Consider the following 24,243-nt stretch of genomic DNA (forward strand, 5'->3'; position numbering starts at 1 on the left):
TTTACTGTATTGGTGAATATTGACGGCATATCTTAGTTGACAGTTTAACACATATAGGGAAACAATTAATTAATTTCAATATTCCTGAAAACATTACAATTAAAACAACAACCTAAAGTATGGTACTCCCCTTGCAAACAATTATATTTTAAAATTGTCCAGATACTCCATAATTATAATATAGGCCGTAATCTATCCTAAAAAAGTAACTTTAAAATAGGTTCGATTTTATTCGTAATATTTTTATGGTCTTATTTTGTTTATCATTTGATATAGGCCTAGGCTAAGTTAAAGACAAGGCTATATTTCTGAAAATCCAAAAGAAATCATTTAAAGAATGTTAACTCTGTACAGTATGTTCGCTTTACGTATATTTGCCTAATTCGTGATAAATACTTTAAACTATTGGTCAATTAAACCATATTATAGCTTCTAATAAAAGTCTGGCAGGCTTATAAACTAGCTCAAGTAACTTTCTAAATCTCACACCTTTATCTCGATGACATTTCTAGTTTCCTTTCTCTGGTTTGTGAAGCAGTTAGGTCAATTAAGGTCAATTAAGCATTTGCAAGATAATGGCCAAGATCTCAAAGATCCCTGGCTGTCAAACCAGTCGATGTGGATTCTCGCCAATTTTCATAAATTCTCTGTAGCAGTTAACTAACAAAAGTGTGGCTTATAATTTGTTCACTAATCTATAATTAGTACTGTTGCTAACGAACTTGCTCTACAACTGAATCTACAATTAATTGCTTTCCTTTTAGTACTTATTTCATGAACGTTGTGAAATTGTTTTCATAGATTTTAAAAATAATTGTAAGTATTTCAAATATTCAGAACAAGATGTTAGTCTTATAGTTCTAAGCTATTATTGGTTTATTTCCATTTATCATCCATTAATTGCAATAGTATAAGAATAACAAATTATTACGCGCGCGCACAAAAGCCGTACGATTTTAAGCAGAAATTGAACGCGCGCGTCGATTAATTCCTACATCAATATTATCAGCTTTAAAATAATATGAATTATCGTGGCAACATTGAAGGCTCCAAAATCTGCCAAATTAGCTCCTGTATATAAGCTACTATCGTATAGACCTTGAATTTGTCACTATATCTCACTTCACACAAGTTTATCTTTTGAACTTAAATCCTATACGAATTAAAGATTGAATCGTCATTTAATTTGGTAAGGGTATACGTATCCTAAAGGGGAACTGATGTTTGACACTCTTGTCAGACAGTATCCCCAGGGACCTCAGACAGTATCCCCAGGTACCTCTCATCTTGCAAGAAAAAACAGCATTTGTATTAGTAATACCAACTAGTTTGTATTAAAGTATACGATTAAGTGTTAAATGTAATTTCGGTATTGTCTCTCTCAGGAGAGAGAATGTACGAAATGTTGAAATACTTATTTACAGTATAAGCAAATTCAAATGGTGTACGACAGTACGGAAGATGTTAGGCTACAGTAAATAGTGTGCTTATAAATAGTACAGTTATAAACAGAAGACTCAAGGTACCAGACTAGAAAGGTGAAAGAAAGCACATTATAAAGAAGCGGATTGGACCAGGAATGAATGAATTCACTCTTCCCTAATTGGACTGAACAAAACACAGAGAAAACAGAGAGTATAGAAGAAGCGTTGTATGCAATCTCTATTGAAAAGAGGCGCGCTTTTGATCAGAAAGAAGTTTCATCAAAATGATGAGTCGATGTTTGCTGTTCTTGGTGACACATCAACGACGTATAGCCGGTAGCTCGTGTACAATTAAGAACCGTATTAATAAAGGAAATTAATAACAATTAATATATTGATAGTTTATACACCTAAGCACGACAAGATACTGCTGTGTATATGTAAATGTTGTTCCAGGTTCTACAAAATAAATAATGATACAATCTTTTGTAAAGAATCTCTGTTTGAAATGTGTGGAAAAAAGTTAATTCAAAGAAAGATAACTAATAATCTATGTACATTTTCTTTCACGCCTGCTCCATCGGGCTCCGTTCGGCATTTAGGTGTGAAAGATGTCGTAATAGATTACAGTTCTATACCGTAGTTGATAGGCGTAAACACTTGTAAATAAAAGGTAGTTGAATATTATATATTTTTTTTAAAGGAAGACGTTTGTGAGGAAGGAAAAGCTTCTCTAAAGTTTATTCGTCAATAAGCTTGTATTGATTAGGATCATTATCCAATTCCAAAAAAAAACCCAACATTATTTAAAAGCTGTCTCAAAACCTGTAAAATGTACGTCATTCTAGTCACTTCAGCTTTCATTCAGTTACTTAACCTAAGTTGACATAAGCATGCGACACGGGAGCTGATGACGTCAGCAGTTTCGCCTAGATTGTCAAGTGAAACCATCGCGACTAGATGGCTCAAAAAATGATCCTAATAAACATCATGCCAACAACTTAAAAAAAGGTCTTATTCTCGATGCTTTGTAAGCATGTTAGTGTTGTATTATTAATTATTAAACCATTTGTAATAAGTACATACTAAATAAATACTAAGTAATCGCGTATCACGTTTCAGTCTTTCCGTTTCTTGAGAGTGTCCTTAAACGTAATCAAATCATTTAATGAACACATTTAAGCTGTTAAATGAGACAGCATTAAAATGGGAAATGCATATAAACTTGGAATTAAATTCAGACGTGAAAACTGAAATGTATGTGTAGGCCTAACTGTGATGCAAGATAAGGAACTTAAGAGGTTTAGCAGTGCCTGGCAGTAGCAATGATTTTAACATGGGCGTGGATCCTGCCGCATTTAAAACTTAAAATATAAATTAATATATTAAAATAAAGTAAATACGAAAGTAGGAATTAATATATTAAATAAAGTAAATACAAAAGCAGTAATTGTTTCAGTTTAACAAGTTTATTGATGTTGCGATACCCAAAAAAATATTCGGATGCGACCCAATACAATTTCTCTGAATTTATTGTGTATGTTTATTTTATGTAATCAAAACTTTGACCTAAACTGAATGAATAAATAAATGGACGAAAAATTGGTTGCTACTTTGTATGGCCAACTTACCCAAATACATAACCGAATCGCTAACAATAACACATTTCTCATTTAAGCTAAAAAAGCATCTATTATCAATCCACATACAATCACTGAATTCTAAATAATATTAAATCAAATTTCATTGATATTTTCAATGGGTTTCATTTATTTACTTTAAAAAAAATAAATAAAATTGTACCTTATTTTTTGTTTTAGGCATCCCTTCCCAATTTTTCGCTTTTTGGGTTTCGCCGCTCTTATTTACAATTAATGTATCACAAACTTTGTACATTGAAATGAAAAGAGAGATAAACGTTATAATAAAATAATAATAATGGATGAATATGTTAATATTTGTTTTTTTATTACAGATACCGTCGCTCTTATACAGTGTACACATCTCGTACCGTATCATACCTCTCACGATGCAAGCATCAGTGGAGAGGCTATGTCTACTGCACGAAAACCAGGTAAGCCTTATGTTTTAATTTAGCCTTTTCCTCTATGTTGATTAAAATGCAATTTTAGATTTCTACGAATGTGACCTGACTAATTATGAAAGCGTCAGTCTGTCTGTTATTTCTATTCCACATTTAACATGCTACTTTTAGTTCAAATTTAGCAGCATCATCACCACATCATGAGATGGTTAGGTTCACAGCCATTTTTACAGCTTCGTAGAGTTTTCTCCTAAATTATAGTTACATTAACAATGTGTTGGCAGTAGGCTAAACAAAAAACGTTCACTTGTTGGATTGAACAAAAGTAGGCTACCTTACAGGCGTCTGTCTCTGGTGCCAGGCGGCACGGACACAGACATTCTACTTATTTAGAACATTGAATTTGAATAATGTGTAAAGGTCTTGTAGAATTCGTGTGGAGAAGCTCCTTTCCTTTTCATGTTTTATGTTTTAGTACTGAACATTTTTTTAAACTCATGCTCTTTCTCCTTTTATTATTATTACTCGATAATATTGTATGGCAAGGGTTTTCATGAAAGCTTGTTTTTCGTGTTCAGTTAAGCTATGTCTATACTATCAAAAAAGTGTGATGTGCCCAAACATGGTAGTGATATATCCAAATATCGTAGTGATATGACATCACCATCTCCATATATTGGCACATCACATTTTTTTTTGTCACATACAGTTTGTTAGTGTAGACAGAGCTTAATAATTTCTTGTATATCTGAAAAATTAACTAACACCACATTACGAAGAGTAAGCACACATGCTTACCACCAGCAAAACATTCTTAATCGTGTACTTTAGTTGTTAATTATTTTTACACAGACTGCTGGCTTACGAACGCAGTTGTGTTTACTCGCCTTAGAGGTCAAAGCCTGGGGGATTCCGTTTTAAATCGTGTTTAATCAATTGGCGGAAATATAGATAATCAAGTAAACCATTACTGCTATGGGCTGAAAAATATATGTTACGATTGATAATACGCCACAGTTTCCCTGGTTAAGTTATTTTGATTCATTCAATAATCCTATAATGTGTAGCTTAGATTGAATTCAAGATAATTCTGTTTCAATAATTGCTGTGCTCCAGTATTAAAAAAAATTGTTTTTAAACGGGGTTTCTTGTGCCAAAACGACATTTTGTAATGGTGTTACCAAGTCCCATGGAACGCCAAGAGAGCAACCACTCTTAGTTACCTAATATCTTATTGAACGCCAAAAGGGCAACTTACTTATGATACTATTTTTGTACAAATGTATGGAACACAAAAGAGCAACCAAACTGTTAGTTACACAATGTCTTATGAAACGCCAAAAGGGCAACTAACTGTTGATACTATATTAGTGTACCAATATATGGAACACCAAATACCAACTGGTTACCAAATGTCTTATGAAACTTGCCAAAAGGGCAAATTACTTATGATACTATTAGTGTACAAATTTATCGAACACAAAATAGCAACCGAACTCATGGTTACCCAATGTATGATGGAACGTCATAATACTGTCAATACCCATGAAATTGAACGATATGCCTACCAAAGTCTATGAAAACACCGATACTAAAAAGTAAGCCTACAAGCAAAGATCAATTTCTCTCTCATCAAACCTACCAATCAGTAAAGAATACTAGAACGAAATGTCACAATATTTTAGAAATAATCTAACACAGATTACACATGTTTCTGTTCAATATCAATTTGAAAATATTTCATCAGTGAATATTATAATAATTATAATAATAAACAGTTTGCAATGTCTTTCAGCAAAGGTCTTATCTAGATTTCCTCAATTATTTCACTTTTACACAAAACAAAATGCATTGACGTCGTAATGGATAGCTTTTCCTTTTTTATGTCGACACGAAAAAAAGTTATTGCAGTCAACCAATAAGTACCCGTTGAATTGATTACTTGGTGAACAACAATGTATTCTTTACATACATTCTTTTTACGTAACGTTACGTCGACAGGAAAACAGCCTTTAAAACTCGTCAGTGGTATCAACACTGATTTAGAATTTACTATTGTAGGCCTATCGCCTTTCGAATACCGGTAACTGCCACGACCATAAACATTTGTTGCCTTATTCATTTGAATTCTGTTAAAATATGATTTTAGCAGATGATTACTTATGATTTTTTGTAGTCTGCGTCTCAGACGGAGGTTTGAAAAAAAAGATCACTATTTTGGCACATATGGCGTTTCATACGTATACTACTTGAGCTTGTAATTTCAGACATAAATCGAAATTTAAACAAGAAATATTTCTTACAAAAAACGCTGCTCGCTTATTGAAAAATATTTTTTATTTTAAATGTTTTTGAATCACATAGGCCTAGGCCCTAATAGTTATTTTACCTGAAAAAATGTAATTTAAAGCAACAAATACTTAAATTGTCTGTCAGACAATGGTTTTTGGGTTTATTTTCTCATTTTATATGTGAATAAAATATTTTTTTGTTACAGAAGTGAATACTCAATTTCTGTCACTTTAGTTAATTTTATTGCTAAGGTCAAGTCTGGGGGTCACTTCATCACCCTAGATATTTCAAGTGTGAAGTATCCTATTACAAACACAAACTTTAATGGACTGTTTCGATAATAATTCAATGAATATCTGACAGTGAATTACAGTCAAAAGTCAGTATTACAGTCAAATGGGACTCATAAATACCAAAAATGCTTTGGGATTTGTAATTTTAGCACGACATGTCCTAATAGACTCTTTTCCCAGACGTTTTTGGGTCTAGCAGCTGGAAATCTATAAATTATAGTGGACTTTCCATTTTCGCAAAACTGTCGTCCTTAGAACTATAACTGCTGCTTGATTTAGCTTCTGATTGAGTAGTCCTATGGGACGTAGCGGGCTAGAGCAGCAGCGTGAAAATATAAAAAAGACAATAAATACAGACTTAGGGCAAGTCTAGAACTGGTGTAAATAAATAGCTTTCGCGTTGATACAAAGTTTCTTATTGATTATGTCCGCTGTGGTTTTAGCTGACTAAAGCCGCGGCGCGAAAAGACAATAAATATAGACTTGGATCAAATCTAGAACTGGTGCAACAGACCTCCTTTCAATTTAACAATCCTACGCGATTGACTTAAGTATTCAGGGTGAAAGTTTAAATATTTTAATTTCACTTAATTCAAAACAGCTTATTAGTTTTCAATCATCGGTCAAAGTGTTACGAATCGTTGAGCTACCGCAGATATGACGAAACGAAACACTCTGGTCAGCAGCAGTCTATTTGCGTTAAGCCTTCATTGTTCGCGTGACTATCAGAATTTTGTAAAAACGCTAATAAATAAAATATGAAAAGCTAAAAGAAAACTGTTCCGGTATAAATTTGTATTAAGTGAATTTTACAAAATGCAAGCTTACAAATACTAAGTACTGCTTTCATTAGTAACCATTGGTTTTTTCGTATCACGGTTTTTAAGGCTCTGTCCACACTATCAAACTAGTTTGACAAAAAAAGTGTGATGTGCCTAAATATGGATAGTGATATGCTTTAATATGGTAGTGATATGACATTATCATGTCTATATATGGGCACATCACATTTTTTTTGTCAAACTAGTTTGATAGTGTATACAGAGCTTAAAACTGTGATACGACAAAACCAATGGTTACTAATGAAAGCAGTACTGAGTTTGTGTGAGCAGGGAGTTGTGAGCTTGTCGTCACACAAGGTTTGATAGTGTAGGCTTTAGTCTTCCACGAAAAAAAAACAAAACAAAAAGGAATGGTCACACAAACCTGGAATCCACAAAAAATATTTACTTGATTGTACGTAATTTATGTAACAACCGGTTTATTATTTACATTTTCTTCTAGGCCTATAACATGAGAAACGAATTTCCTTTGTAAATTCACTCGGGACAAATACCGACAGAAGTATCAAACAAGTTATGCGAAGCGTAATCTGAGCCATGCCCACACATCCCGGCGTTGTGTGCTTAGATAACGTTTTTGTGAGGGCGGATGCTTTTTGAAAGAAACAACGTTATAATCATATACGTTTAATGTTGTTATATCTTTAAAATGTAATCTAGACATTATTGTATATTAGTGTATATAACAGTTACTTATTTCATGATATATTCTTTACCATTATAGATATTATGAATTATTCACGTTATTTTGTGGAGGTGGGGTTTGATGTTCGAGTTTTTAAGCTCTGTCAACACTATCAGAATTTGAACGCGCGTGTTAATATTTTCTCAACGCATAAATGTAACTCTAAATCTCTGTCTATAACTATCAAACCATGAAAGAGTTAAATCAAACTTTATGTGACAAAAAAATGTGATGGACACGATGACGTCATATCACTACTATATTTGGCCACATCATACTTTTTTTGGTCACAATTTGATAATGTAGACAGAACTTTCCTCTCTGTAACGTTAACTTAAACTTGTACTTGTAACTGTTAGGAAGGTTGAAGTCATTAAAACAACATTATGGCCTAATACGACACGACAAGTGAACCCCAACACAGGTTTCGATAGGAACAATTAATTATTTCTATATTCGGGTATTGATAATTGGATACAGCACTTCATAATAACGGGACTTCTATAAAAACTACAACATATTTATTCATAAAAACTTTAAATATTAACAACTCAAATGTCTCTGGTCACTATCTAATATTATTTTTACAACCATGCTAAAGGAAATTAATTAGAATTTAAAGCAGATATAGGGTTGTCTACTTTCCTTGTAATAAATATATTCATTTGAGACACGTAACAGATTAAGTACGGTAATTAATTTGAAAAAAAAAGTGCACACAGGAAAAATCAGAAGTTTTAATCCTCTGTATAAACATCAGAATGTCGAGATGCTTTAAGCGTGGTTCCCACTAGAGACGCAACGCAAGGACGTACGTGCAACGCAAGCGAGTTGACCAATGACAAGCCACCCTTCGAATAATCCATCATTTGTGATTGGTCAAATCACTTGCGTTGCGTCTCTAGTGGGAACCAAGCTTAAGAGACTATGCCAGCAACATGCATGTCCCATTTCCTACTATCCTGGATAATAATCCCCAACAATTTAAGATTGTCAACGCATTTAGGAATGTTATCATTCAGAGTAAATGGTTGGATATTACTAAAAACTAGTGAATTCTCTTGCAGACCCGAAATAACATCTAAAACAATATTCCAATTGGAGCTGGTCTGCTGTGATGGATGGCAAAAGGATGGAAACAGCTGCTCAAAAAGTAAGACAAACAAATAATAAAGCCAAAGCTAAACAACTTGTTGAATAATTTAAAAAAGCCAAATTTAAATCGGTTTACTAAACGTAAAATCAAACCATTCATATTAACTCTTTCAGAATGTGTTGAAGGAACTTACGGAACGAATTGTGAGAAAAAATGTAAATGTATTCAGAATTCGAATTACTTTTGCACACCAACCAAAGGACAGTGTTTCTGTAAGCCTGGCTGGACCGGGCAGAAGTGCCTGACTCCATGTGAATCCGGCAAATTCGGCATGCAGTGTCGCGAGGACTGCCCGTGCCGGAACGGAGCAGGCTGTAACCCTATCAACGGGACATGCATTTGCCCTGCCGGATGGGGCGGGCTTGACTGTAGCAAACAATGCCCGGATGGTTATTATGGACCGACCTGTGCTACAAAATGTTCTTGTGATGGAGGTCTTGTATGCGACCGACGTAATGGTCGGTGCTGTGAACGTTCCACCAAAACAATCGAGGATCGTATCTGTCCCGGCAATTGCCCCAGTGGGACTGGTAAATCACAAGGGTTAGAGTGCGAACTACAATGCCAATGTTCCAATTCGTACACTTGTGAACCAATCAAAGGTCTTTGTCAATGTAAGAATGGATGGAAACCACCCTACTGTCGCAAACCTTGCGATCTTGGAACTTATGGATTGAATTGTGCTTCTAAATGCGCATGTGCATTAAATGAAACTTGTGACCATGAAACGGGTTTCTGCAACATACGTAAGTTATATAATTATAAAATTCCCCGACTCATCTCCGAAAGAAACTCCGACACGTACAGTAGCATTGTCGATAAAAACTAAGTGGAATGTCCTACTCTATACAAACGAACACAGTCGTTCCACTTTTACAATGTATGAATCTTTCACATTGGACAAACAGTTTGCATAAAGCTCTGTCTACACTATCAAACTTTATATCCCAAACAAATGTGATGTGTCCATATATGGACATGATGATGTCATACCATTACCATATCTGGGCATCACCACAATATTTGGACACATCACACTTTTTTTGTCAAACTAGTTTAATAGTGTAGACAGAGCTTAAGTCAGCATTTCTACGCAATAAATATTTGTAATGCTCACTTCTCCACGAAACGTGCTCATAATGCTTTTGAAAATAGAGACAGCGTTATTCATATTAATGCATGTAGTACGAGAAAATGATACTACTTAACAATAATCATTTATTTTACACAGAATTGCCGAAGAAACACATTAACGAGATCGCAATAGCTACCGTGGCTCTGATTGGTCTGGTTATTATATCTTTGATGTCTCTCATTATATGTATCTGTTGCCGAAAGAGACGAAAGCGACTTAGTCGTTCTGGGTATGTAATATTAAGTACCGTAACATCCTTAGATTTTCTGAAGTACTGAATTAAATCCTAACCGGTAGTGACGTATAAACATTTTATACTACTTACAACCAATCGAGTGACGTAACTTCACAACCGATAGAGTGACGTAACTTCACAAAGTTCACAACCGATAGATTGACGTAACAATAAGAGCAACGTCAAATATGGCATAATCATAATCATAATTTACAAGGTCAAGATTACTTCCGAGTATCGGACATTGACAAATGACCTAACTGACCGCTAAACCTGTGAGCACCTACATAAGAATTATTAACACAATCTTTGAAACATACAATAAGATCTTCTAAGTTTTCCTCTACTACTACTGTGACAGTGTAAAACGCATTAAAACTTCCTACACAATAGCAAAGTCAGTGTAAATCGCAACATTCCGAGAAAAGGTGTAGGCTAATTTTTACCGGATTGATGTGATGTTAAGCTCTGTCTACACTATCAAACTAGTTTGGAAAAAAAAAGTGTGATGTGCTCAAATATTGTAGTGATATGGTCAAATATTGTAGTGATATGACATCATCGTATATGGGCACATCATATTTTTTGTCACATAAAATTTGATAGTGTAGACAAAGTCTTAAATACTTTTACACACAAAAAATCATCAACATTTGTTTAATTTATTAATTTTTTTCTTTTCTTCACCAGGACGACGAAGTGGCACTGTACGTACTTCACAGAGCAAGCGGAATTCAACAAGTTCCCGTATGATGGTACGATACAGCAAAAATCCTGATATCACATTTTAAAAACAAAACCACAGACTACCTGATCAATTACATCACCTTTAATTAGAAAATAAAAACTAGCCGATACAGCCTAGACTTCCTATTAAACGATAAGTTTCTAAATTTGTGGATGTTTGCTTTCATGGGATAAATCGAAAGCCATGGAACTATGTGGGATGGGTCTAACAAACCTGTTTAGAATTGACAGAATTAGTACCTGATGATTTGATTGTTAAATCTTTCAAAAGATATTTAAGTCAACGTTTGTATCTAAGACACGCATAGTGCTAAACCATTTCTGCTTTTATTAATAACTTAATAAATCTTATTAACTAGAAGGTCAAGTCAGGTTTCATGACGTCAGGACGTCAGAATATTTTACTTTCCATTAAAAGTCATCTTTTTAAAATTAAATATAATATACTAACATAATTACTATCTATTTTAAGTGAATCTTTAGGTAAATGCTTTAAGCTAAATTAATCCAGTCACGCGATCGGAAACTGGTCTGGTTCGATTCGATGTGTGTTTTAGGTGGTCTAATATTTCAAATAGATCTAGCAGTGGATAGATTTATTTATGGAAAACTAATAACTAACGGAGATTAACAATCATATTTATTATATTAAAATTTGTATTTATTTTTTTAGAAAATTATGAAAATACCAGTTTTAGCTCAAGAACTCTGACAAGATCATTGGCACCGAAAAAAACTTCAGCCCCATCACCAAATATTTCTCAGTCTTCGATCGAACGGAAACTGCGGCAAATGAAAGAGAACTCGTGTAATGGCGTGCTATCCCAGCAGCTCATCAACAAAACGAAAGCTCCCTTGCCACAGCCACTACCACCAAAGAAACACCATCAGATTCCACATCAGCATCAGACTTTACCGCATTACCAAACCTCGCCTCAACACCTGAATTTGCTTCAACAGAAGACCTCACATCAACACATTTCGAATCAACATACGAACTTACCTCAACACAAGAACTTACATCAACAGACCTCGACTCAACATATCAATTTGCCCCAACACAAGATTTCACAATACCAGACCTCACCTCATCACCACAAACCATCACAGCAACAGACATCGTCTCAACACGCGAACTTGTCTCAACACAAGATCTCACAGCAACATACATCGGCTCAACACAAGCCGTCACAATATCAGATCTCACCTCATCACCACAAGACCTCACAGCAACATACATCGGCTCAACACAAGCCGTCACAATATCAGACCTCACCTCATCACCACAAGACCTCACAGCAACATACATCGGCTCAACACAAAACGTCACAACACAAGATCTCACAGCAACATTCCTCGACTCAACACATGAACTTTCCACAACACCAGACGCCAATTTACCAGACCTCACATCAGCACAAGACATCTTCACAACACCAGACGTCACAAAACCACCAGCAAATTTTACCTCATTATCAGACATCGGCTCAACACACCAACTTGCCTCAACACAAGACCTCACAGCAACAAACCTCGAGTCAACACACCAACTTGCCTCATTATCAGACTCACCAGCAGACATCACCACACCAGCAGATCTCAAAGTATCAGCAGACCTCACGCCAAGAAGAAGAAATACAACCACATATACAGACAGCATTATATACCAAACCACCATACGCAAGAGTTATAAAGAAGAAAACTAAAGAGAAAGAAAAGATTGCGAATGACGTTGACAAACAGGACAAGTATAACGATATAGATCCAATATGTAAGTCTAACAAAAGTCAACCGCCACCTTACGAGTTATGCCACAATGCTACTGACGGGACAACACTCACCAGACCACCAACACCAAACAAGTCAGACTCGTTGAAAAGCGACTATGAAAATGTGAGTATGGACGTTGAAACGTCATCGATTGGTAGATTAAGTGACGACACTGAAAGCTCGGATGTTTCCAGAGGACCTATGCTATTGAGTCAATGTCCAGACATACTTATCAACGGTGGTACTAACTTTTTAACGACTTGTAATCAGACTATTTTCACCACAGACGGTGAAAGGCGGTTGAGTAACGGAAGTAGTAACAGCCCGATTTCAGACGATGATCAAAGTACGTACGATCGTGTTGACCGCTCAAAGAGATCCTACTCAGTTGGACAGTGTAGTGAAAACTATGGAGCGCTTCGATTTAATTACAAACAACATGATACGCTACCCGATCGATCGTGGTTGAACAAAAGCGATGATTATGCTATTAAATCATCCACAAGTCCTAGAAAGAAATCTCCTAGACTACCTAACCTGTTTTTATCCAAAAAGCCAGAAAAGGTTGTGAGCACAAGCAAGGTGACAAATAACAAGCCATCCGTTTACGAAGCTTTGGCGCCAACGTTAAGTGCAGAAAATCACGATTATGATCGTCTGGTTTATCCAAATAAACGGCGCGGTAGAAGAGCTAGTGAGGATCTAGTGGCAGCTAGAAAGCAACGCCTCAGGTTCCTACAATTAATAGATCAAAAGCAGAGGAGAAAAAATGGATATTTCACTTAAATATACGTCATAATGGTGGAAATTTAAAAATATACCATGGCGTTATAGTTATGAAGAACTGTAAAGCTTGGTCACACTAGAGACGCAACGCAAGAACGTAGACGCAATTCAAGCGTGTTGACCAATGACAAGCAACAGTTTGACTATTTCATCGCTTGCGATTGGTCAAATCTCTAGTCTCTAGTGGGAACCAAGCCTAACAAACCAATCACGTTAAAGAAGATAATATTAATGTTGGGGTACTGAACACGTAGTATACGTGGAAAACTAGATAATATAGTTTCCTAAGAAAAACCTTACCGAGGTAATTAGTTATTTTCACAATATTTGTAAGGATGAGAACTTGAATTATAATCAAAGTATTCGTCATGTTAGACGAATTTAATATGTACAAATTAACATGGCACGATGCAGTGACATATCGTGGCGGAAAAATCTTGTTGCTTAGTTGTCTCAACAACACACTTAGCACGTGGAACTAATTATATAAGTTTAGCGTTACAATCTAATTTAGGAATATCCGCATGAATTTCATTAACGTAGGTTTATATAAAAGTTCACTTTATTAATAGACACTTCATTGTGGCTTGGTTAATACAACATTCTAACCGTCTAAGACAGATAAATGTGTAGTAAAACAGTATAATTTGACTGAGATCAATTAGTTTAATGTAGACATACTAATGTAATATTTAACACGGATGTTCAGCTTAGACAGGGTCGTCTGACGCAAAATAGTATGGTTAAAGCTTGGTTCCCACTAGAACGTAACGCAAGGACGTAAACGCAACGCGAGCGTTTTAACCAATGACAAGCGAAGTTACGTCCTTGTGTTGCGTCGCTAGTGGGAACCACGCTTAAGTGGACAAAACTATTTTTTTTTTTGGTATAAAATAACAATTACTTACGAACGTCTTATTGATGGATGCATAAACATCTTATAAGTGACACAATTGCAAATAAAAGTAAACACTACAAGCTGGATATTGTAGGAATTTACTTTTAATAAGAATTAAAAACGATTTTTAAAATACAATAGGTCTTAAGATGTAAATAAACCAATCTAGTAAATGCAATATACTTGTTACCTGCACGGCATGGCATTATATAGTTTGTTAGCGACGCGTAGGTAGTATTTTATTGCGTTATATCATTTGTCGAATTTTGTTTCTAATTATACCGATTTGTCATAAAGCTCTTTAATTATTGTTTGGTTTTCGTAAGTCCAAAAGCAATACTAACCAAAAGGTAGACATTTGACTGAAGCCTTGTCTACACTTTTATTTGACAAAAACATGTGATGGGGCCATATATGGACATGATGATGTCGTATCACCACCATATTTGGGAACATCACACTTATTTTGTCAAACTAGTTTGATAGTGTAGACAGAGCTTAACGTACGTGCATGATGCGCTTGCGCAGATTTCTTTAAATTAAATGTCAGTAAAATTATCTTCTAGATAATTTTGGAATGCTAATAATATATAAGAAGTTTTATATTTTTATACTAATGTAAATAACATAGTGGGATCTGCTTGTTGCCTTTGTATAAGTTAACAATGATATATATATTTCATTCGTCTGATTCGTAAATTCTGATTTGTGGACGTTGCTGGAAAACAATCACATTTTGTACGTAATGAAAGGATTTTGTAGAATAAAGTGTTGCATTAAAACAAGAACTTCACTTTCTGTTTGTGAATTCCTGTCACTTGATTCTCAGTTCCTGTCTTAAAATTTCTCTCGAAATTAACTAATCCGATATCATTTACATCTAGCACATCAGCACGATAGTCAAACGTCTGTAATAAATATAGTTGAAAATGTCAATGTTACCACCACAAAACGGAAAGAAAGTTGAAGCGCGTGCGAGCAATTATTGACGCGCGCTAAAAAAATTCCCATTTTTATCAGAATTTTAACGCGCGTGGTAATCTTTTCTCAACGTATTATGCATAAATGTAACTCTTAAGCTCTGTCTACACTATCAAACTGTATGTGATAAAAAAATTTGATGTGCTCAAATATGGACAGGATCATATCACTACCATATTTAAGCATGTTACTACCATTATTTGGGCACATCGCACCTTTTTCGTCAAATAGTAGATAGTGTAGACAGAGCTTTAGTCTGGAAATGATGAACTCATCCCCAAATGCATTACATTGACGATGGCGTATTATTTAGTAAAATTTATTGTTCTCTCTGGAACAGGGTAACACGTGAGTGTGCCTGATGATGATGTAAGATTGGCGCGCTTTGTTGCTTGGATGACAGTATGGGTGAATGACCAACTGCATCTACGTGGTTTAAAAATCTACACACGTAAACCATTAGTAGACACATGGATCAATTAAGATTAAGACTTAAGATTGGTGGTTAACAATAAACATTACAACTAAAGTTATTACACTTCCTTGTGTTTAGTCATCATATTGCCATCAGTAGTCTCTATGTGAGTAATAATACAATAGCAATACGTAGTAGACTTAGATCAAGTACTTACTTACTTTTCTAAACAAAGTTACATTTCCTAATTGTGGGTTTATAAACGAACGAATATAGGTTTGTTTCAATAATTCTCTAAAGCTCTGTCTACACTATGAAACTTTATGTGACACAAACAAATGTGATGTGCCCATAATTATATGGTAGTGATATGTCCAAATATTAATTTGACATCATCATGTCCATATATGGGCACATCATATTTTTTGTCACAAGTTTGATAGTGTAGACAGAGCTTTAAGATGTCAACAAGAGAAAATAATATCATACCAAAGTACCATAAATATTGTTAATATCAGGATGATTGCATTTCATTATAAGATTATGCATTACTGTTTACTAAGACAAAATAAAGATTGAATATAAGCAACGCAATCAGACGTAATCCCATTTAAACCACTAAATGACTTATATTGTTGTTGTGTTGTTATTATTTAAATTATTAACCAAACAAAACTGGATATGCGTAGTAAGAATATAATAACAAACGAATTAATACAAATCTGGTTACCTTGACATATATTATATCTTGTGTTGGTAAGAACCAAAAGAAGATTAGTTAGAAGACCGGATACGACGACTTTCTCTTGGTGAATATATCAATTAATACTTGAACCACATCGGATCATTGTTACAAGGAGACTAAAACGAACGACGACATTCTTTAATAAACATGGCATATTTTATCAAATTAAGTAAGTATTTTTCTCTAACATTGTTTTCTGTATTTTTGTTTTGTTTTATTCGTTATTGATCTTTCCAACGATTATAAAAACGTATTGGTAAGGCCTAGATGTTTTGCCCTAATCTGAAGTAATTTGTACGTTATACTAAGTACAGTACATTGAGAACACTTGCGAAAAAAATACGCAAGTAATTCTCAAATGGGACTCAAACCCACGACCTCCTGATCACTAGCCTGACCAATTACTCAACACCCTGACGCAAAGCTACTTCACAGTAGTTACAAACAATTACAATTATGATTATAACTTAATTACAATAACTTTCATCTTCATTATACTTTTATGAAGACTATTCACTTTGTATAATTCTTCTTACTTGGATTCGGACGTAATCCTAGCCATCCGCACAAGCTCGGTGGTCTAGAGCCGTGAACGTGTTTGAAGTCATGAACAACAATTTTCCAAGTAGTAATAGGTACAATTAGGTATAAAAGGGCCTACTTCAGAGTTGGTAACATTTTTCTGACGTAAAAACTAACTTCTTGAAGTGCCAATGCTAATATTTTAAAACCTTGGAACGTGGAAAAATAAATGTTTCCATGGTATTTCTACTAGATATAAATACAAAAAAAAAACTATTTCAGCAATCATCCAAATGTATAACTTACTAACTATCTAATATTACTTGTTTCGTTTACTACATTTAAAGGTAAATAAATGTGCTCATGTTTGTTATGTTTCTAAATAAACAAAATGTTTTAACAATAAATTAATCTAAAATGTCCAACTGTCAACTATACAATGTTACTTATATTTCGTTTACTACATTTATAGGTATTATGGTGGTACAGTTTATGGTTACCATCACAAGTACCTTGCCTACAGACCCATGCCCCGAAGCCCCTTCGTGTATTCAAGTAGCTATGATATCTGAACCAGTATGTTGGAACTTCCAAGCACAGTGTATTAACAATAGGTGCTTATGTACCAAGAAAGGATATAACCCGTGTACATGTCGACGTAAGTACCATCGTCATGAAAATAACTTCTGTTAAATAAATTATTTATATTTTTAAAATGGTATCGGTATGAGCGTTTTTCTGAACAACGCATCATACTTCTTTTATAACATTTGAGATTTGTTGGTTCCAACATTTGCTGGTCATAAACGAACTATACTTCCCTCCGTGGTACCGGCAAAGTTTACGACATTGTATAAACAAACTGGGCTGATCCAAAGTTTAAAGATACATTTATCTATACTTCTTATCAGTGCCTGTTTGTTCATCTTACATTCTGAAACACAACAGCTGACTCTAGTATATTCAATGTCCCTACTAATTGTTCATATACATTTAAAAAAAATAGATTATTGTGATACACAATCTGATTATAAGTTTAACGAAAATAACTATAAATATTTTAAAATATGTATCTATTTTTTTTGTATAATCTTAAATCTTCAATTATTTAAAATCTTTTTATTAAGCTTTTAGCACGTTAGTTTTCTCAAATGGTGAAAAAAAGAGAGAAAGTCTATTCTAATAATTCAATAGATTAATATTATTAGACGTAATTAATAAATAAATTACATTATAAATGTCTTCCTATAAAGCTTATATTTTGGAAAAGTTAAATTACAATTTCACTCTTCCCAAGCTTATATTAATCACAAGTTTGGTTTTCTAGCGGAAGTTGGGGGTTGCAAAGTGCAAGAAGCGGGTTACGACGGTTCAGCAGCCAACGCGTTTATGGGCCTACGCCGTCTGAAGACAAACAGTTGCATCAGACAAACAAACCCATCGCAACGGCAAGTGCATGTGATATCAATGCATCGTGGAGTGGAACATGGCGATGTTGGAGAGGTACCAGTTGATGTATTTAGCACAAACTTTGAAGAAGATACACAAGAAGTGGTACTGGTACTCGCTTCGTATAAAGCTGTTAGATGGATATTGAATCTGAAATCACCAGTACACATTGATTTACTAGTAATTGTAAGTTTAAACAAAATAAATAAAAATCAACATAACTTATTATAGGAATTCCTCTCACCAAAATTCACTGGGTTAGGTAAAGTATGAACTAAATAATGAACTAAAGTATTAACTAAAGTACAATCTATAAAAGTATGAACTAAAGTACGAACTATAACATATGAACTCAAGTATGACCTAAAGTACGAACTATAACATATGAACTCAAGTATGACCTAAAGTACGAACTATAACATATGAACTAAAGTAAGAACTAAAGTATGAACTAAAGTATGAACTAAAGTACGAACTATAAAAGTACGAACTAAAGTATGAACTAAATTACAAACAAAAGTACGAACTAAAGTACGAACTATAAAAGTAGGAACTAAAGTTTGAACTAAAGTACAAACAAAAGTACGAACTAAAGTACGAACTATAAAAGTAGGAACTAAAGTATGAACTAAAGTATTAACTAAAGCACGAACTATAAAAGTAGGAACTAAAGTATGAACTAAAGTACGAACAAAAGTACGAACTAAAGTACGAACTATAAAAGTAGGAACTAAAGTATGAACTAAAGTACAAACAAAAGTACGAACTAAAGTACGAACTAAAGTATTAACTAAAGTACAATCTAGAAAAGTATGAACTAAAGTACAAACAAAAGTACGACCCAATGTATGAACTAAAGTACGAACTATAAAGGTATGAATTAAAGTACGAACTCTAAAGTATGAACTAAAGTACAAACTCTAAAGTATGAACTAAAGTACAAACAAAAGTACGAACCAAAGTATGAACTAAAGTACAAACTATAACAGTATGAACAAAAGTATGAACTAAAGTACGAACTATAGTACGAACTATAAAAGTATGAACTAAAGTACGAACTATAAAGTATGAACTAAAGTACGAACTATAAGTATAAACTAAAGTATTAACTTCAGCCGCATAAAGGTTGAGGAACATTTAAAAGTTTAGCAATTATACCATTTCAAAAAATGTTATTAGGCCTACATTTCTGATTCCAGATTGAAAGTGGATTATATGGCCAACCAGACCCGTCTATAAACATTCGTTCAACTGGAAGTACCATTGGTAACTGGGAAAAACTAACATCATCGGAGTCAGGGTGGGGCTTTGGAAACGACAGTGGTGGTGTAGGGGATACGCCCACTTTACTTAGATTTCTTGAAAATCGATATGGGGTAGTTCAGTCGTTTTCCGGAGCTATGAAAGTAGATAGATGGAACATATCGCTAGATTATTCACCAGACTCGAATGAAAATTTGCCAACAACTGCACGCGTTGACAGTACAACTGACCAACAAACAACGACTGGATACAGTACAACTAGTCAATCCACGACTGGATACAGTACAACTAGTCAATCAACGACTGGATACAGTACAACTAGTCAATCAACGACTGAATATATTACAACTGGTCAACCAATGTCGGCATACATTGAAACTACAACTGACAAAGTTGAAGATACAACAAGTAGTGGATTACATGAGACAACTATTCCAAATCATGGTAAGTATGGTAAATAAGTGCGCGGCTAATCATCTTTATGGTTGGCCTAATACCGTAGTTCAACAATAACATTCGAATTCAAAATTTAAATTATCTTTTATTAATCCTTTCGGAAATCCATTGCTCGTTTTACAAATATATAAAAATATGAAACAATAAAAAACAGAAAGTTAGTAATCTTATCGTAAACTTAAAAGTTGATAATTTCTTTGTATATAATGGTATTTATTCCTTATGCCATATGCCATATTCCTTATGTTTATTAATGCTTAAACACCTATCTGCGAATTATTACTATTAGTCATATTAATAAGTTATGTATTAAGCATACGTTTGTTTAAATGTTGTTTTAAGCAGGTACGACGACGACATACGCTGAACCAACTGACGAATCTTCCTCCAGTTTGTTCTGTCCTGTTTACATGTGCGATAAGAACTGTTCATTTGGATACCAGGTGGACGAACTTGGCTGTGAATTGTGTGAATGTAACCCAGGTAGTAAAATAGTAACATATTCGTATCCAAATACTAAATACCAGTATACGGTCTAAATGTGCAACATGCCTAATAACGATTTTCGCATGTAACATACAGTCATCTTTTGTTTTAATCTGAAATCGCCAAAATCATTTTAAGATTGAAATAAATGTTTTAAGCTCTGTCTACACTATCAAACTTTATGTGACAAACAAATGTGATGTGCCCATACATGGAAACGATGATGTCATATCACTACCATATTTGGGCATATCACTACCATATTTGGGCACATCACTACCATATTTTGGCACATTACTACCATATTTGGGCACATCGCACTTTTTGTCACATAAAGTTTGATAGTGTACAGAACTTTATGGACTTATTAATACAAACACATTACGGGGGACAAGCTGAAAAACTTAAATGTATACCAAGGCTGAATTTATTAAATGGTACAGTCAAAACACATTATAAACTTAAATGTATACCAAGGCTGAATTTATTAAATGGTACAGTCAAAACACATTATAAACTTCCTATTTTGATTAATCAGCAGTTATGGCTAAATCGATTTTGTTAAATATTGGGTCCGTTGCATTAACAACTTTACCAAATTATGCCGACTATGTGTAGTGTATTTAAATTATGAATCATGCTTATATAGATTTAGTATATTAGGCCTACAATGGTATTAACTTGGCAAAATATTTCCGCTATTTCCAAATTATGAATCATGCGAGATGGATTTACTATTACAATAGTATTATCATTCAATCAAATGATATTGTTTGTGAATTATAGAAGTAACATGTCCGCCAATCAAGTGCCGGATACACTGTGAATATGGATATCAGAAAGGACACGATGGCTGCGATCGATGTATATGTATCATACCTACAGGTATGTAAATCTTACTGTGTTGTTTTAGTTGATGACGTTTTCGCGCCGCCCCGTTATGCAGTTTATTCATTAGGAAACAGTTACCATGCGGTAGCTTATAGTTTATTACGGCTGAAAAAATTAATGGGTATTTGAAAATTCGGACTGGGCATGCGCACACCCCAAAGCACGTCTGGGGAAAGAGAGTCTATGACAACATTTGCTGATAAATATTGAAATGCATGTAGTTATCGTAAGATGAGCGGCGTTTTTTTTGTTGAAGAAATACTTCTATGTTTTTTCTGTTTGTATATATGTTTTTGAAAAGATGAAAGGGTTGTCCAATAATATTTTAATTGACATCTTTATATTTTTTTACATATTTTTGTCTAGTCTAGGTGAAAGGGTATTGCAATATTAACATCAATATATAAGTGAGAGAGTTTGTACTTTTGTTCGGGATACACATTTTCTCTACTGCATGCATTATACACATAATATGGGGTATCAACATGACCACAATTGTATTGGGAATGTTTCTTATGAAGTTTCAACATTATTCGTCATTTGGACCAAGTTAGCGGATAACAATTGTCTTACTTACATAAACTAAGTCATTGTTTTAACACAGGTATAGAGAACACGACGTCAGTACAAATCAACGATACGGATTACGGATTTCGTTCAAGTGAATTCTGTCCCGTGTACATTTGCGACAAAACATGTGATATGGGATTTCAAGAAGATGAATACGGATGCGAAATATGTGAATGTGTTATTCAACCAGGTGAGAGCCTAAAACATTTATAATCAGACTCCAACTCCTCTCCATTTTAGTAGGTTTGAGAACATTTGGGAAAAGGATCCATTTTTCTAGTGAGAATTTAAACGTATCTTCCATATCACTGGCATTGAAACATTCTAGAACACTTAACTTGTCTAATCACTTTCTCCTTGATTTTTTTAAATTGTATACTTTGAAGACCTCTTTGTAATTGTCAATGTAATATAATTTTATAGTGGTATAAAGAAATTAATCATTTTATTTGACATTAGTGACATGTCCATCAGTAAACTGTCGGATACATTGCGAGTATGGCTACCAAAAGGGACAGGATGGTTGTGAACGATGCATATGCGTAACACCACCACGTGAGTTCATGTTTATTTAAACTAGACACTGTAGTAAGTTCTACTGATTTATTTATTATTAATTAGTTCTAGGTTTAATTCTAGTCAAAATCCAAGATAATAATATTACTATATACCATAATTTGCATAGATAATAATAGTTCATTCTTATATAGCGCATATAAGCAAGCTCTCAATGCACTGTACATAAATTAAAACAGACGAGAAGTGGCAATAATTTATATTAATGAAAAGTTTTAAAAGGAAAGACTTGAACTGGGTCTTGAAAGAGTTTAGAGTAGTACTAGTACACTGTCTGATTGAAATTGGTAAGGAATTCCACAGAGTTGGAGCTGCCACAGTAAAATCTCTTCCACCATAAAATGTGGATGTCCTAGTCTTAGGAACTACCAGCAGACATTGATATAATCCTTATACTACTTGTTTTTATATACTATTATATTATAAGAATAAATGTTCACTGAACAGGATAACATACTTTTAATATGTTAATTGCAAAATTTATATTTTTTATACCTAGCGTGTCGATCTCTTGACCTATGTCCAATAGGCAGTTGCAAAAATGGATTTCAAGAAGATGATAATGGATGTCTAATGTGCGCATGTGCAGCCCTACATGTGACAGGTCAGTCAAATGCTATTAATTCTAAAGCTCTGTCTACACTATCAAACCAATTTATCTGATGTGCCCATATATAGACATGATGATATCATATCACTACCATATTATAGACTATTCATATTTAAAAAACAGAAAATGTACACAATTTATTTGTTACAAAACAAACCACTTGTAGCTTATACGTATCGCTTATGGAATGACCTACCCGCCTCTATTAGATCATGGTCGTCTACTATCGCCTTTAAATCTGCCTTAAAAACTCATCTTTTTCTTCAGATTGAGCTCTCTCATACACCGCGCTTTTGATCACTTACTGCTGGAATTGGCGCGTTATAAATTCGTATTATTATTATTATTAAATAGTATTTAATTTAAAAGTTTGGTTACTATTCATCAATATTAAATAAATAAAAACAATTATTTCATTCTAATAATACATCTAATTCAGAAACTAGACCCAATCAAACAACACTAAAGAGTATGATGTCATCTGATAACAAAGCAACAACTACTTCTGAAAATGGTAAGATATCTTTTTGTTGAACATTCAGATATTTATGTCTATTGAGATTCTATTAATGTATGTGCATGTAATAGAAAGCTGAAAGTTTGAATTGAATTGAATTAACAATATCATATAAGGTATATGTTTGTATGTGCACGTCGTGACGTTTGTTCCCAAGCCCTTTCCATCATGCATTGTGCAATGACTTTCCTCGCAGAATCAAGCTATTTGCGATAAACCTTATACTGTATAGCTGGTTTACAGGTGTGTCTCTTTGCTAATAAAGTATTACACTCTGCATTATAGAAACTACTATCGAAACTGAAACACAATTGGATGATGAAATTACAACTACTGAATCTCAACTGATGGTAGAGCGCCCTCCTGACGATGGACAACAACAACCTAAATACCAGAGCTACATTCCAGCTTTCTCAATAGAACCAGCTCCTTAAAGTCATTAAGCAAACTATTTA

At 34.1% G+C, this 24,243-nt stretch overlaps 1 protein-coding gene across 1 annotated transcript; it reads left to right on the top strand.

Moving 5' to 3' along the window:
- The first annotated feature begins 16,595 nt into the window (after positions 1 to 16,595).
- On the top strand, positions 16,596 to 24,222 carry LOC140041171 (uncharacterized). The gene is made up of 11 exons (XM_072087595.1): positions 16,596 to 16,617; positions 17,443 to 17,628; positions 18,268 to 18,605; positions 19,619 to 20,126; positions 20,484 to 20,621; positions 21,411 to 21,509; positions 22,120 to 22,275; positions 22,545 to 22,640; positions 23,161 to 23,265; positions 23,711 to 23,785; positions 24,074 to 24,222. Exons 1-11 carry the CDS (start codon positions 16,596 to 16,598, stop codon positions 24,220 to 24,222), a joined length of 1,872 nt encoding a protein of 623 aa, XP_071943696.1.
- The last annotated feature ends 21 nt before the right edge of the window (positions 24,223 to 24,243 follow it).

This window comes from Antedon mediterranea, chromosome 2, assembly GCF_964355755.1.
Source record: "Antedon mediterranea chromosome 2, ecAntMedi1.1, whole genome shotgun sequence".
NCBI classification, from domain to species: Eukaryota; Metazoa; Echinodermata; class Crinoidea; order Comatulida; family Antedonidae; genus Antedon; species Antedon mediterranea.